General features: G+C 42.5%; 1 protein-coding gene across 1 annotated transcript; it reads right to left on the minus strand.

The window, feature by feature from the left end:
• Nucleotides 1-16,135: 16,135 nt before the first annotated feature.
• Nucleotides 16,136-17,083, minus strand: LOC115641965 (olfactory receptor 52R1-like). Its single transcript, XM_030545309.1, has one exon. It carries the CDS (start codon nucleotides 17,081-17,083, stop codon nucleotides 16,136-16,138), a length of 948 nt encoding a protein of 315 aa, XP_030401169.1.
• Nucleotides 17,084-17,617: the final 534 nt, after the last annotated feature.

Raw genomic sequence — 17,617 nt, forward strand, 5'->3', positions numbered from 1 at the left:
ACTATTCAGAGAAATGAATTATGAACAGTGACCCTACTAAAGCCAATTCCATAGTTGATGGTGCTTCAAGCGTCAGTAATACCTACATGTCATGATGTGGAAAACCTTAATAGTCACCAGCAGGAAACAAGAGCGTAGGTGCTGTTTTTCCTCATTGTTCCTTAACAGGCTAGAGAGTCCATGCTGTAGGGAGTTCCCCATTCATCCAGGAACTGAAAATCTGAGAGTGGAAAAAAAAAATCTTTGCCAAGACATGTGCCGGAGGGGAACAGCCCAACTAGAACAGACCTCAGGGAAAAGACCTGAGTGTCATTGATAACAGCTCCACCAAAACAACTGCTCATTCGCAGCAGTGGCCAAAACAAAAACAATGTTCAGATACCTCAGTAATAGGATGGAGAATGACCTGATCTAGACATGAATTCAGTTTTGGCCACCCAGTCTCTATTAAAGGATATAGCTTATAGAAAGGAGGTTTCTGAGACAGAATGTGAGAATGAGGGAGGCTGGCATATGTGGACAGAATGAAAAGTCTGAGACTGTTTAGTTTTGAGAAGAGACATAGAAATGAATGGAAGTGATTCACTGAGTCCATTCATTCAGATAGACCGAGAACAGTTCCCAAGCAGTAATATCTATTAATACTTTATGCTTCAAAAAGGTCTAATCCCCAAAGATGAGGGAAATTATCAGCAAATCTGACTGAGAGGAAAAATGTAGAGAGAAAAATGGGAATGAAACTTGGGATTTCTTTAAGGAGAGTTTACTAGATAGCTAAAAAGTAACAATTCCAGAGTCAAGAGAGTGGACAATTTTGGATAAAAACCCAGGTCAGTGGCAAAGTAAAGGCAGCAACTAGGGGGTTGGGGAGCAATATACAGCAAATGGGGGAAATGAAAAATAGATAGCAAGCAATACAAATCAGAATTTATGAAATTTGATAAGCGACTTTAATGACATCAGGGAAAAACCCATGCTTGGCAAAGCTACGGATCACCAAAAGGATACTATTAAGTGTTTTAAGAACAAAAGAAATCCTTGATAAAGGTTTATGTCAATTATTAGGTGGAGGAAGGAAACTTGTTAATGTGGCAGAAAAGGTAGAAATGATTAAAAAAAAAGTTTTGTTCTGCATTTGGAAAGAAGCAGTGTAATGAACTCATAGCTTTTGAGGTGATGAAATAATTTTCATTCAATTAGCAGGCAAGAAGGATGTTAAACAGCATCTACAGGAGAACCTTACAGTTATGAACACCAGGTTACAAACTTACCGATCCATCCCTGACAGGTGTTGGTCTAACCTGCTTGTAAAAATATCCAATGATGGAGATTCCACAACCTCCCTGGCCAGTTCATTCCAGTGCTTAACCACCCTGAGAGTTAGGAAGTTTTTCCTAATGTTCAACCTAAACCTCCTTTGCTGCAATTTAAGCCCATTGCTTCATGTAATATCCTCAGAGATTAAGAAGAACAATTCTTCTCCCTCCTCCTTATAACAACCTTTTAGGTACTTGAAAACTGTTATCATGTCCCCTCTCCACCTTCTGTTTTCCAGAATAAACAACTGCTTCTTTCAATCTTCCCTCATAGGTCATGTTTTCTAGACCTTTAATCATTTTTGTTGCTCTTCTCTGGACTTTCTCCAATTTGTCCACATCCTTCCTGAGATGTGGCTCACAAAACTGTGGACAATACTCTAATTGAGTTGGAAAAATTACTTCTCTTGTCTTGCTTACCACACTCCTACTAATACATCCCAGAATGATATTTGCTTTTTTTGCAACAGCGTTACACTGTTGACTCATATTTAGCTTGTGGTCCACTATGACCTCTAGATCCCTTTCCGCAGTTCTCCTTCCTAGGCAGTCATTTCCCATTCTGTATGTGTGCAACTGATTGTTCCTTCCTAAGTGGAGCACTTTGCATTAGTCCTTTTTTATTTTCGTCCTATTAATTTCACACCATTTCTTCAGTTTGTCCAGATCATTTTGAATTTTTATCCTATCCTCCAAAGCGCTTGCAACCCCTCCCAGCTTGGTATCATCCACAAATTGATAGGGGAGTAGTTCAAACAAAAGTCTAAAAATATAATTAATGACAGTCAACAAAACAGTTTATGGTACGTTCAATCTTTAGGAGGCATTTCATTTAGTGAGGAAAACTGTCAGATAAAAAATGAGCACTATACAATATCAGCAGAGTACACGTTAAATGGACTAAAAAGTGGCTAATTGACAGATCTCAGAAAGCCGCTGTCAGTGGACCATTGTCAGTCAATGGAGGCTTTTGTAGTGGTGTTCTGCCAAAGCCGATTTGATATTTACGTCAATGATCTGGAAGCAAATAGAAAATCACTGTAGGTAAAATTTGCAGATGACCAAAAGATTGGCAGAGTGGTTACAATTAGGGGGCCAGGACAGACATACCATTGATCTGGAACATTTGGTGATCTGGACCCATGCAAACAAAATGGTTTAGTGCTGTCAAATGCAAAGCGATCCTCTCAGACAGGGAAGGCAGGACCGACCCATAGACTAGGGCATTGTATTATGGACCTGCAAAAGAATTTAGGGGTCTCTGTGGAAAACCAACTCATTGTGAGCTCCCAATGTGATCCTGTGGCCAAAAGGGATGATGCAGTCCTTAGATCCATAAACAGGGAAGTGATGAGTGGGAGTAGGGTGCCATAAAAAAGATGGAGAAAATTGTTCTTTCTTCCCACAGCTGGCGGCACAACATGACACAAGTCAATGTGTTCAAACTGCAGTATAGCAGATTTAGATGATATACCAATCTCCTAGAACTGGAAGGGACCTTGAGGTCATTGAGCTCAGCTCCCTGCCTTCACCAGCAGGACCAAGTACTGATTTTTGCCCAAGATTCCTGAGTGTCCCCCTCAAGGATTGAACTCACAACCCTTGGCTTAGCAGGCTAATGCTCAAACCACTGAGCTACCCTTCCCTTGGGAAAAGCTCCCTAACTGTAAGAACTATAAGAACAGTAGGACAATGGAACAGATACCTGGGGAAGTAACAGAAGCTCCTGCAATGGAGGTTTTCCAATAGAGGCTGGATAGTTATCTGTCTGGGATGGTTTAGACACAATATATCCTGCATCTCAGCAGAGCGTTAGACTGGATAACCTTGCGCTCCCTTTTAACTCTGTGGCTCTATGATTCTATTATCTAAAATCCTAGTATAAACCAGGCTTGAGTCAAACACAAGGCATTGGTCTCAACACAGGGGTAACTGGGTGAAATTTAATCACCTGTGTTATATCAGAGCTCAGAATGGATGATCTAATGCTCCCTTCTGAGCATAAACCCTAGGATTTATCAATGAAGGAAGTCAAACAGGCGTTTATATATACTCTGTCTCTCAACACATGAACAAGGGAACATTCAGTTATATTGAAAGTCTGAACATGTAGCACTGATAAAAGAAAATAGTTACTGACATTACTGGAGCAAATAGTGTAGCTGCACGGGATTCACAAATGGATTAGCCATTGTAGGTGGTAATAGTGTCACCCCTTTTAATTAAGGCTGTCTGACACGGTCAATTAGGAGACCTCATTTCCACTTGGTGATAAGTTTGCCTAACTTTAACAGTGACAAAGAGTCCTGTGGCATATTATAGACCAACAGACGTATTGGAGCATAAGCTGTTGTGGGTGAATACCCTTCATCGGATGCATGACAAAAGCTTATGCTCCAATATGTCTGTTAGTCTATAAGGTGCCACAGGACTCTTTGCTGCTTTTACAGATCCAGACTAACACGGCGACCCCTCTGATTCCTAATTTTAACCATTTGGACTAAAATTTCCCATGCTGGGTGTTAGCTTCCGGCTGAATAGTTTTTTGAAAATTTCAGGCATAACAGTTCAGCCAACTTCTCAAATGAAGCAAGGAGACAAGATGTCTCTCCCATGTTGAAAAATTCCTATAATTGTTCCAGTGGAGAGCTCTTCCATCTCTCTACTTTCCAGCAGATAAAAGTCAGCACACAGCCCTCAGAATCCCCCTTCCTCCACCCACCTGGTAGCAGCTAGAGCCCTGAAGTAGAAGAAGAGGATGTGACAGTGTCTGCACATTTACATAGCTGGCTCCTTAGGTCTTAGTTTCAACTCCAAGAGAGTTTTCCCTCAGTGGGGCCTGAGCAAAGTACGGACCACAGCCTTAGAATTTGGTCTTCTATTGTAAATCTACTAACACCTTTCCTCCTGAAGGATCCCCTGTGCCACTGAAATGCAGCCACTTTTCGGCTGGAGGATATCAGCTGGGGCACTCATCCCAAATGGCAAGGGCCTTGGGAGGTTTAATAGTTGTGCAGAGAGGAAAGGACCACAGCCTTACTCTCTATCCCACCATGCCCATGTTGCACTAGGTTTGTTGAGCAGGTGACTCCTCAGCAAGAGATGGTACCTGTGAATCCTGAGATGGAAACTTCGTCCCTGGGAATCCCCCTCGGTTAACCCTGTCCCACACGTTTCTTACCCCAACATCCACAGCGGCATACCACGCTGAGAGCCAACACTGGGCTGTATACTGTTTATAATATAGCTCTATGCAATGCCAGGGGGGTTCACTCAGCCTCTAGAGGAAAAGTGGCATCTGGATGTAAACAGACTGGAGACAAGCCTGTCTGCACTTTTGTGGTCTTCATTCAGCTATATGAGTAAGCAGTAATTAAGGGACCTTCCCAAAGAGAGATGAGAACTCTTGGGCTCTGTGCTGAGTCACAGAGGAATTGGCTGTTCTGTGTATTTGTGTATATTTAACAATTATAGTTGATTAGGAAAAAAACTAGTGACAAATCTCTATAGGGTTTGTAAATGCCCAATGTGGCTGGATAGAAAGTACACAGAGAAATCTGGAGACAGATGACTGAGGGGAGACACGAACACTTTCAGCAGGTACACAGGGCAGTTGCTAAGAGATCAGAGGTCAGAAATTCTCATCAGTAACTATCATCATGCTGTGTAGCACCTCTCATTGAAGGATCTTAGAAACACCTTGCAAAGGAATACCACTATGAATATATCCCCATTACATAGACAGGTAAACTGAGGCACTGGAAGACATGAATTGCCCATGGTCACACAGAGAATGAGTGGCAGGATGACAGACATAACTGAGGAGTCCTGACTTCCTTTCCATAACTTTAGTCTCTCCATCACACCAAGAGGGAAATAGGCTCCCGCTCAGTCAGGGACTGTTCGTTGAGTGGGATGCAGAGGAAAGGCTGGAAGAGGGAGCCTAAGCCTTCGCCATCATGTGGATTTCAGAACTATTTGGAGTTTGCTAGTTCCTGCTCCTGGGACTCCACTACTGGTTCCACTCAGAAACCTGCCAATGGATCACAGTCATTGAGATCACTTCGGGGGACGAGACTCAGTAAAAGCAACAAGAACAGGATGTGCCTGTGGATAGATGGCTGCCAGAGGCCTTACCTGAAGGCAGAGGTATCCCCTTCCCCACAAAGTAGCCATAAAACAAGTGGGGGAGGGGGCTAAAGGCAGAGTAGAGACTGGATTAGTGTTTTCACTGGATTTGTTCTGTTCCTCTTTGTCCATTTCCTCCCAGTCTCTCCTCGGTGTAATTGAAATCAAAGTTCCAGGCTGAGTCAAACTTTCCAGCACTGGGTGGCTGAAGGCACTTGGATTCCCACAGCTGAACTCGCTGCCTGCTCCTCTGGCTCATCGGGGGTATTTCTCCAGCGTAGAGAATCTGGGTTTTTATGCCCTGAAACTTGACTGAATGAATTCTCCTGACAAGGGCAACAGGGGCATCATGTCCTCCTGTATTCAAGTTACTAACACTCTGTAGCTGGCCAGCATGGCGTGACCTTTGTCTGTAGCTAAAGGCAAAGATGAGGGGCAGGCCCTGATTTACCTGCATTATTGTGTTGATTATTTATGATCATTATTTGTATTGTGGAAGTCTCCAGAGGCCGCACTCCAATTCAGGGCCCCTTGTGCTGGGCTCTTCACACATACAGAAGGAAAAACAACCCCTGCTTCAAAGAGCTTGTAAATGAAATTAAGATAAGACACAGCTACTATATTTAAACAGCCAGAAAGGAGATGGGGGAGTAACAGCTCTAAGAATGGGTGATTACGTAGGCTGCTGAGTGGGTGTGAGACAGCGGAAATGCACAGCCCTGCCCTGGTTGGTAGAAATGCGTCCTGGGCTGTTAAGAGCAGATCACGTGTTTGGGGGACTAGACTGGGGCTAGCGAGAACCGGCCATAGAACAGCGGCTGCACCAGACATGCAGCTGGGAGTGGGTGGCTCTGTGTTAGGTTTTGTAACCTGCTTTAGTTCTAATCACACCTCCCTTTGGAGTGCAGACTGAGCCTCCTTCTCATGAATTCCCAGAACAACCTCTGGTACCAGAGAGGAAACCAGAGCAGAGGGCAGAGATAACAGGGCTGCGGTGAGGGAACAAAGGAACCATCCTGCAGATGGAACAACTGAAAGCCCCCAAGGAATTGAAACTCTCGCCTAATGCAGCAGAGTCCCGGAAGAGATTCAGGCAGAGTTTTGAGATATTTCTATGCAAACAGCTGGGTTTTGTAAGAAAGACAACCAGTGCTGAAATCAGGCTTTGTCTACATTAGCCTTCTGTTGGTAAAACTTTTTTCAATTAAGGATGTGGAAAAATCACCCCACTGATTGATAGAATGCCACTGTGGACAGCACAAAGTCAGCAGGAGATGCTGGTGCGGGGTGGTTTAATTATGCCGGTGGCAGGACCGGCTTTAGGTTTTTTGCCACCCCAAGCAAAAGAAAAAAAAATCCTCTAAGAGTGAAAGTGCCATCCCTAGAATTGTGCTGCCCCAAGCACGTGCTTGGTTTGCAGGTGCCTAGAGCCGGTCCTGGCCGGTGGGAGCATAGAGAGGCTATAGGGAGACCTTACAGCAGGGTAACTGCAGCAGTACAGTTGTGACGCTGTAAGGTCTGTAGTATAGATATAGCCGCAGTCAGGCAGAGGGGAGCAAGTGTCCATTCCTCCTGGGTCAGCCCTCAGGTACACAAGGAGGTTTGCAAGTAAACAGAGCCATTCACAGGTCATTGATTCTGAAGCAACCTTAATGGTTTCCACTCAATATGTTTACATCAGTGATACAAGTTTATATCTTATTCTCCTGACTCCAGACATAGAACTAATACATGTAAATGAATGGGATGAACACACTTAGTAGATTACAAGCTTTCTATTGACACCATACAAGAGACCTTTTGTATAAAGCATATTCCAGTTACATCATGTTCACATTCATAAGCATATTTCTATAAAATGTATGGAGTGCAACGTCAAATTTATGACTTCACATACAATGATATCAATACATACAATCCAACAGGATGATTCCTCACAAGACATACTTTGTACAAAACAAAACATAATTATATCATAATCATAATATAATCATATTTCGATGGGGAATGTGGCGTCCAGGGTGTCAAATTGGTAACTGTTAATAATGATGCAGAAAGGGGAAAAAATGTTCAATAATCCTCTCTGTGCTATATTTGGAAAGAAGCAGGATGATGCACTGGGATACATGAATGTCTTTCCATTCCACGGATAGCTATGGAGGATGTATCAGAGGGGTAGCCGTGTTAGTCTGGATCTGTAAAAGCAGCAAAGAATCCTGTGGCACCTTATAGACTAACAGACGTTTCGGAGCATGAGCTTTCGTGGGTGAATACCCACTTCCTCAGATGCATGAGGATGGTAAACAGCACCTACTACGACCATTACCTTGAATGGTTCATCCACAATGTGCTGGCTAGACTGCATGTTAACTACTTTGTGAGTGTTACCCAGGAGCAAGCATATTTGAAATACTGGTAGAGAGACAATGTTCATAACTTTAGGTACAAAAATAACATATAACTAAATCATAACTTTTCCATTGATACCTTACATGATATACATAATATAAAACATATCATCATATCACTATGGTAAGTATGGGTGTTGCTTTGCGATGCTGAATGTCACCCCAGGGTTATGCTCATGCAAAAAATCCCCCCGTCCCCATCTCATGCTTTCCTTCTGATCCCCACCCCCAGAACCTGGACCTAGAGAGTTGTGATCTGTGCTCTCTGGAACAAGAGGTGTGTCTTCTCCCAGCAGCTATTTCTATAAGCTATAGCTGCTTTCTGTGTCTTCCCAACCCTGGTCTAAAGCCTGGTCAGTGTAAGTTTCTTACCCAGTGAGCCCCACTCTCAATGTGGAAAGGACAATGCACCAGCTCTTGTTCCTGAGCAGATTTCCCTTTACACTTCAAACACCACACGTGTGACCCGGTGTGCCTGGGGCAGCCCTCAATCGAAATGCCAAGGTCAGGACTGGCTGCAAAAGGAAGAGCAGATACTCCCAAGCCTGGTGGGTAACACTGAAGTTAAGCTCCCCAGCCAGTCACAAACTGCTTCTGATCCCCCACGCTGGTTATCAAGAAGCAAGAAAAGAAATCACACAGTTCGCTTATTGCTTTCCAGTCTCTGTTTCCCAGTCAGCACCTCGGTCCAGTACAGTGAGAAGCTTTTTAAAAAACTCTGCTCACATATTCAAAATGTTCTTCTGACCCCAAAGGGTCAGCCATGTCACCAGGTCAGTATAGGGTTGGATCTTATCCAAATATCACACTGCCAGCCAATCCTTAATATCTAAAACTAAGGTTTCTTAAAAAGAAAAAAGAAGGAACAAGAAGGGATCTGTTAAATGGTAAAACAGTCACATACATACAAAGACATCAAAGTCCATATATCAGGTTCCTAGCGGTATTGGTGAGTTTGCTGGATTGAAAGTCGCTCTGGAACAGATCCAAAGCTTGGATGGGTCATTCAGTCTTTTTAGAGCTTCAGTTTATAGCAAGGTTCCTCCAGAAGTAAGAAGCAGGATTGAGGGAAAATGGAGAAATTGAAGATGCCTTTCATAGTCCTTTGCCATGTGGCCTGTGCTTCCTTTGTTTCAAACACAAGCTGCCCAGAACATGGCTGGAAAGCCTCAGTGTTCTGTCCATAGGCAGGTCCCTGCATGCCTTGCTGAGTCACAAGGTATATCTGCCTTCTCTCAATAGGTCATTTTTGTGGCAATGGTCCTCAATGAGCTAACAAGCAGGCTAGGCAGTGCTGATGCCAAACTGACTGGGGTGTCACCCAGAAGCACAGCACAAGTTTGAAATACAGACGTACGTATCTATAGCTCATAATACAAAGGTAATACAAATGCACGAAAAAGATTATCATATCTGGCAAATTATAACATTTTTGCAGATACCTCACATGGTCTGTCTCCTACAACTCATTGTGATATTTACTATATTAATATTCATCATATCCTCAAGTACCCCCCAGATTCCGTACACCATCACAACACTGTTTTAGGTAAAAAATGTAAAGAAGATTTATAAACTGCAGAAAGATCATTTAAAATCAATTAGACTATCCACAGGAAAGTCCATCAGATGGAGATAAGCTTCTTCCATGGCCATTGTGTTCACTAATGGGCCATCAAGTTGAATAGTCCAGCAAACCATAATTTTTCCATTAGCACCTCACATGACAAATTTTGGACCAGATTTGTTTTAATTCTATAATAATAGTGAATATGGGGGTGCCAGGGTTTTGCTTTGGAGCACAGAGTGTCACAGCAATGTAGCTATGGAACTAGCGCTGTCTGAGATCCAATTTTGTATTTTTCTATAAGTCATACATCCGAGTCCTGGAAAAGACTGTACCCTGGTCTACACCACAGGAGAAAAGCAAGCCAAGTATCGAGCAAAGGAAAATGAAAGAGTGATTTCCCCACTACCTATCACACACCAACACATGACGCCCTGACAATGACTAGGGGTATGGAATGGCTGCCATATGAGGAGAGATTAATAATACCAGGACTTTTCAGCTTGGAAAAGACAGGACTATGCGGGGAGGGGGAGACATGAGAGAGGTCTATACAAAAAATGACTAGTGTGGAAAAATTGAATAAGGAAATCTTATTTACTTCTTTATATAACATAGGAACTGAGTGTCACCCATTCAAATTAATAGGCAGCAGATTTAAAACAAAGAAAAGAAAGTATTGCTTCAGAGTCAACTTGTGGAACTGTTTTCCAGAGGATATCATCAAAGCTAAACTATAACATGGTTCCAACAAGAACAAGATCAGTTCCAGGAGGAGAGGTCAAATAACAGATATTAGTCAGGATTGGCAGGGATGGTGTCCCTAATCTCCATTTGCAAAAAGCTGGGAGTGGGATACAGGATATGAATCATTTGATGATTGCCATGTTCTGTTAATTTGCACGGAAGCACATGGAATTGGCCACTCTTGGAAGATAGGCTAGTCTATCTGTCCCTCACTGTAACCCATTAGATCCTACTCTGTTTCCAGAGCTGAGGTAGAACGCAGGAATCCTTACGGGGTCTGTCTATCTCTTCGCAGAGTTAGTAACAAAGTAAGAAGATACATTAAAATTTTAAAACTAACCAGTATCCCTCAAGTGACCGGCCACAAGATGTCATGACATGTTAATATTAGAGCTTAGTGGATGGAATATTTATTTAATTTTATTTCCTTTAGATATAAATTAGATGACAAGAGCATTATAACTAATTGCTAAATTACATGCCAAAAATTTGATTTTTCAAGAGAGGAAATGCCCCCTAGAATCACGGTTAAAGTTGCAACCTGTACCAAAATCTGAAATGGCTCCCTTGAAGCTGGAAATGGGAGAAGTGAGGTGCAAATTGTGGGGAGTCATGTCCCAGCTTCAGATAAAGTGATGGCAGAGACAATCCATGATACACATGGAAAACCCATAAGAACATAAGAACGGCCGTACTGGGTCAGACCAAAGGTTCATCTAGCTCAGTATCCTGTCTACCTACAGTGACCAATGCCATGTATCCCAGAGGGAGTGAACCTAACAGGCAATGATCAAGTTATCTTTCTCCTGCCATCCATCTCCACCCTCTGACAAACAGAGACTAGGAACACCGTTCCTTACCCATCCTGGCCAATAGCCATTAGTGGACTTAACCTCCATCAATTTATCTAGTTCTCTTTTAAACCCTGTTATAGTCCTATCCTTCACAACTTCCTTAGGCAAGGAGTTCCACAGGTTAACTCTGCACTATGTGAAGAAGAGCTTCCTTTTATTTGTTTTACACCTGCTGCCCATTAATTTCATTTGCTGGCCCCTAGTTCTTATATTATGGGGACAAGCAAATAACTTTTCTTTATTCACTTTCTCCACATCACTCATGATTTATATACCTCTATCATATCCCCCCTTAGTTTCCTCTTTTCCAAGCTCAAGAGTCCTAGCCTCTTTAATCTTTCCTCATATGGCACCATCTCCAAACTCTTAATCATTTTATTTGCCTTTCTCTTAACCTTTTCTAGTGCTGGTATATCTTTTATGAGAAGAGGAGACCACATCGATAAGCAGTATTCAAGATGTGGGCGTACCATGGATTTATATAAGGGCAATAAAATATTCTCCATGTTATTCTCTATCCCTTTCTGAATGATTCCTAACATTCTGTTTGCTTTTTTGACTGCCACTGCACACTGTGTGGTCGTCTTCAGAGAACTATCCATGATGACTCTAAGATCTCTTTCTGGAGTGGTAACAACTAATTTAGCCCCCATCATACTGTATGTATAGTTGGTGTTATTTTTTCCAATGTGCATTACTTTACATTTATTCACATTAAATTTCATTTGCCATTTTGTTGCCCAATCACTTAGTTTTGTGAGACCTTTTTGAAGTTCTTCACAGTCTGCTTTGATCTTAACTATCTTGAGCAGTTTAGTATCATCTGCAAACTTTGCCATCTTACTGTTTACCCCTTTCTCCAGATCATTTATGAATAAGTTGAATAGGATTGGTCCTAGGACTGACCCTTGGGGAATACCACTAGCTACCCCTCTCCATTCTGAGAATTTACCATTAATTCCTACCCTTTGTTCCCAGTCTTTTAACCAGTTCTCAATCCATGAAAGCATCTTCCCTCTTATCCCATGACAACTTAATTTACGTAAGAGTCTTTGGTTAGGGACCCTGTCAAAAACTTTCTGGAAATCTAAGTACACTATGGCCACTGGATTCACCTTGTCCACATGTTTGTTGACCCTTTCAAAGAACTCTAATAGATTAGTAAGATCTGATTTCCCTTTACAGAAACCATGTTGATTTTGCCAAACAATTTAGGTTCTTCTATGTGTCTGTCATAAACAGATAGTTAAGGGTTAATGCCTGTTTTATCTGTAAAGGGTTAAGAAGTTCACCTAGCCTAGAAGATACCTGACCAGAGGAGCCAATGGGGGAACACAATGTTTCAAATGGAAGGAGGGAAGTTTTCCTTTGTTTCGTCAGTTTCAGTTTCAGCCAGAGTAGAAAAGATCAAGGAATCAGCTTCTTATTAGAGTAATGAGTTAGAAGGAAGGAAATAAATAGGTTTATTTTTATTTTCTTTTTGTAGCTTGTCTTAGCATTAGGAGAATAATCAAACTGGGAGCATCCTCTGTGTTTTGAATCTGTTGTCTGTGAGATTCAGCTTGTATGCTGTCTCCCAGTGTTTTTTTTCCCTTTACCTTTCTTCTCTTTAATTAAAAGCCTTCTTTTTTAAGAACCTGATTGATTTTTTCCTGTTTTTAGATCCAAGAGGATTGGATCTGGATTCACCAGGGATTAGTGGGGGGGGGGGAAAAGGAGAGGGGAAGGAGTACTTCTTCCATGTGTTAAGATCCAAGGGGTTTGCATTGGTGTTCACCAGGGAGTTAGTGGAGGAGTCTCTCAAGGCTATCCGGGGAGGGGAAGGTTTTGTGAGGGAAGACAGAGTTTTCCAGATGACTCAAACATTTGGATGGTGGCAGCCAATTGATCTAAGATGGCAATTAAGCTTAGGAGGTTGACATGCAGGTCCCCACATCTATACTCTAAGGTTCAGAGTGGGGGGGAAACCTATGACAGTGTCTGACAATTTTATTCTTTACCATTGTTTCAACTAATTTGTCTGGTACTGATGGTCCCAGAGGGAGGTGCTAAAATGGAAGCTGCATCTTGAGAGTGGGCCTAGAAACCCAGAGCCAGAGGCAGGACCTGAACGCTGCTCTGACATGGATCCCGTGTGTGGGACCAAACTTCTGCTGGGTGTCGAGCCACGGGAGCTTGAGCAGGGCTGTAACTGCAACCCTGGCGTGTTACATGGACGCTACAGGACTGTGAGTGGAAGGGGAATGCAGCTGGGATGATTGGGCCTAAATTAGCTGTTAGCTATTGAGAAACAGATGTTGGAGTCATTGTGGATAGTTCCCCTAAAGCATCTGCTCAGTGTGCAATGGCAATCAAAGAAGTTAAGAGAATGTTGGGAATCATTAAGAAAGAGATAAATAATAAGATAGAAAATATTGTATCATCTCTGTATAAATCCATTGTACGTCCACATCTTGAATACCGTGCACAGATCCGGTCTCCCCATTTCAAAAAAGATATATTGGATTTGGAAAAGGCACAGAGAAGGACAACAGAAATGATTAGGGGTATGGAACAGTTTCCATAAGAGAAGAGATTAAACAAGACTGGAACTTTGCAGCTTGATACAGGGATAGCTAAGGCAGGATATGATAGAAGTTCTATAAAACCATGACTGGTGCGGAAAAATTAAATAAGGAAAGATTTTTTACTTCTTCTCATAATACTAGAACTAGGGGTCACCCAATGAAATTAATAAGCAGCAGATTTAAAGCAAGCAAAATAAAATATTTCTTCAGAGTCAACCTGTGGAACTCTTTGCCAGGGAATGATGAAAAGGCCAAAACTATAACAGGGGTCCATAAGAACTATATAAGTTAACGGACAATAAGTCCATTAATGGCTATTAGGCATGATGTGCAGGGATCTAACTTCATGTTCTGAGTGTCCCCAATCTCTGTTTTCCAAATGCTGGGAGTGATGACAGGGGCTAGATCACTTGATCATTATCTGTTTTGTTCATTCTCTATGGGGCACCTGGCATTGGCCACTGTTAGAAGACAGGGCACTGAGATAGATGTTCCAATGGTCTGACTCAGTATGGCCATTCTGCTGTTCTTATGTAGACCCCACATTGCAGCCCAGTGGGTTAACTTGCCTTTATTATATTCAGCTTTGCATTTTATTCAGCAGTAATGCAAGAAACCTGCAGACCTGTATCCTGTAAGCCATTAGCTTCAGCTAATTAGCATACCGCTTAAAGCCTGTAAACTTTAAACAAATACACTTTGCACAGATACACGGCCCTGCAAAAAGCCTCAGCTCTCTAGGGAGCTGACAATGGAGTTTAAGGGGGAGTTCTTACCATGAGTACATGATTCAACCACAGAAATGACCTGGAAATGAACTGACATATATAACAGGTACATGAGATACATCTCAGGCTAGCCTGCTTGCTTGCTGATATATCTTATAAGTTTCTTATGGGTTTGATTGTTTGCTTTATTATAATAGGTTTATAGGTCTATATTAGAGTATATTTTGACTGTAACACAGGGGACTTACAGGCCATATCCTGTACGGCAAGCTAAGGAAAATTTAGAATACATATGTTTGGGACCTTTCACCTAGACAGATTGTGATGAGCTAAAGCATAACATCCAAATATAGCTGCAAGCTTTAGCATAGAGGATTCATTGGAATAGGTTGGCATAGGGGCTTTCCTAAATTCAGACCTTTTAAACTTACCAGGTACATCACAACTTGGAAAGAACCGCTCAGGACAAAAACAGCAACTACAAATACCTAACTACAAAATGGCCATATTAAGAAACTGATGCATATGATAATAAGTTAAAATCATGAAGGTAGTAAACTACAGGAAAAAGACACCCCAACCTTAGTAAGATGATTAAATACAAATATGGAAAAGGGAAAAAATCCCCAACTGAATATGCATCAAACATAATCACATCAGTGTAACATATTATAAAAGTGGTTACAGGCCAGGGCCGATAGGAGAAGGAGATGTCTTCCTTAGGAGGTGTCAGAATGATGGCCACTGGCGATGATGGGGAATGTGATGGTAATGAGGAAGGTGATGGCCAACATTTCAGGTTGTTCTGCAGGAGAAGGTGTGAGTATATGGATGTGCAGATGTACATTCTGTGGTATATCTATCTACCTTACCGAGCTGGGGTATTTGTGACTGTGCTAAACATATTAATAAAATATATTTGTAAAAATTAAAGAATTCCTATAGTGTGAGTGTTGCAACTGGGCACTTTGAGATTCTCAACAATATAATAATTTGAATAATACTGGGCCTGATCTCAGGGCAAGAATCTATCAACCCGCAAAGTGATATCTGGGGATTCTTAAAAAATCAATATTATTAATACATAATTCAGACATCGGGCAACAAGATGTATCTGCCCCTTCTGTAACCCACTCCCCTGCCAGAGCTGAGATAGAACCCACGAGTCCTCATGTGTTTGCTATCTCTGCAAAGTAACTAACAAAGTAAAAATATACATTAAAATTGTAAAACTAACTAGTGTTCCTTAAGCAATTTACTACAGGATATCAGAATATGTTAGTATTAGAGCTGAAAAGGTCTAATATTTATTTAATTGTCTTTCTTTTATACAGGAATTAGATACTGCTAAGTTATCTGCCAAAAAAACTAGAATTTTCTAAGTAGCTCCTGGAATCATGATAAAAGTTGCCATTCCTACCAAAGTCTAAAATGGGGATCCCTTGCCACTGGGAGTGGAGGGAGGGAGGTGGAAATGATCCAGTAAGTGACAGGGGAAGGGGAATAGAGGAGCAAGTGACAACTGTGTGGCCTTGGGGAAAAGAAGCAGAGCAAGGGCAGAGCCTTGGGAGAAGAGGTGGGGCAAGGGGTGGGGTTTCAGGGGTACACTTGCCAGCAATTAAAAAGGAGGCAACCCAGTTGAATGGTACATGAACTGATTCTCCAGTTTGTCATGCTGACACAGCACAGTAGTATCAGGAACGGATTTACTGTCTTTCTGACTATCCAGCAAGTGATTCAGCATGAAGGCCAAATACCATGTCCCCCCAGTGATCTCTGCACAGAGCTCGGTCTGAGAGCCAGAGTACAAGGAGAAAACTTTAGGTCTCTTTATGAGTAAAGAGCTGGAGAAGCCTGTCCTGGATCTGTTTGGTGCTCACCCCATAGATGATGGGGTTTAGCATGGGGGGCACCAAAATGTACACATTGGCAATAAGAATGTGGAAATGTTGGGGCACATTGTGGCCAAATCGGTGTGTGAGAAAGGAGAAGAGAGGTGGGATGTAAGAGGCTAAAGTGACACAGAGGTGGGAGCCGCAAGTCCGAAAAGTCTTGTGCCAGGCATTCTTTGTGGGGATGCTGAAGATGGCCCTGAGGATCTGGATATAGGACACAATGATAGAAAACACATCCACACCCATCACCAAGAATGCCACAAAGAGGCCATAGTAACTACTGACGCTGGTGTCGGCACAGGCCAGCTTCACCATGGCTATGTGCTCACAGTAAGAGTGGGGGATGATGTTGGTTCTACAATATGGCCACCGCTTTGCCAGAAAGGGATGGGGCAGCACAACCATACCGCCACGCAGGACCACGGCCAGACCGATCTTGGCCACCACTCGCTTTGTCAGGATGCTGGAATGTCTCAGGGGATGGCAGATGGCCACATAGCGATCCAAAGCCATTGCAACAAGGATCCCAGACCCCATCACTGAGAAGCCGTGAATGAAGTACATCTGGGTGAGGCAGGCACTGAAATCAATTTCCCTGGAATTGAACCAGAAGATGCTCAGCATTTTGGGCACAAAGGACGTAGATACAACCAGGTCGGTGATGGCCAGCATGCAGAGGAAATAGTACATGGGCCCATGGAGGCTTGGCTCCGTCTTCACGATGGACAGGATGGTGAAGTTCCCCAAGATGGCTATGACATATATGGCACAGAAGGGGATGGAGATCCAGACATGGGCCACCTCCACGCCAGGAATGCCCAGCAGGATAAAGGTGGAGGGGTTGGTGAAATGAGTTCTATTGGAATCTGACATGGAGTAGGGGAGAAGGTGTCCAGCTCTGAGGCAGAATGGTGTCTCCTGTATGTGCCGTGCGTTCCCTGACTTCCTGTACGTGCCCAGGCTCTAGGGTGATGGTCACAGTACAAATACCTGGATAGAGAAACAATGTTAATGTGAGACACTACATGCACAACTGGAGGCTGTTCTCATGGGTAAAGCAGTTTGGTCACTGTTCACAGACTGAAAAATGACACTTTAATTATTCAGAGAAATGAAATATGAAAAATTGACCCTACTAATGCCAATTCCATATTTTATGGTGTTCCATGCATCAATAATTCCTACACATCTGAGACTGTTTAGTTTAGAGCAGAGAGAAAGAAGGGAGATAGAGGAGAACAAAGTAAAAGAATGGAATGGATTACATTCAAATGGAGAAACAGAGAACAGTTCTCAACCAGAATCCTCTATAGACACTTACTACTTCAAAGGGGCTAATTCCCCAAAGCTGAGGCAAATTATCAGCAAAACTGACTGGAAGGAAAATTTAGACAAAAAATGGAAATG

This window comes from Gopherus evgoodei, unplaced genomic scaffold (assembly GCF_007399415.2).
Source record: "Gopherus evgoodei ecotype Sinaloan lineage unplaced genomic scaffold, rGopEvg1_v1.p scaffold_36_arrow_ctg1, whole genome shotgun sequence".
NCBI lineage: Eukaryota > Metazoa > Chordata > Testudines > Testudinidae > Gopherus > Gopherus evgoodei.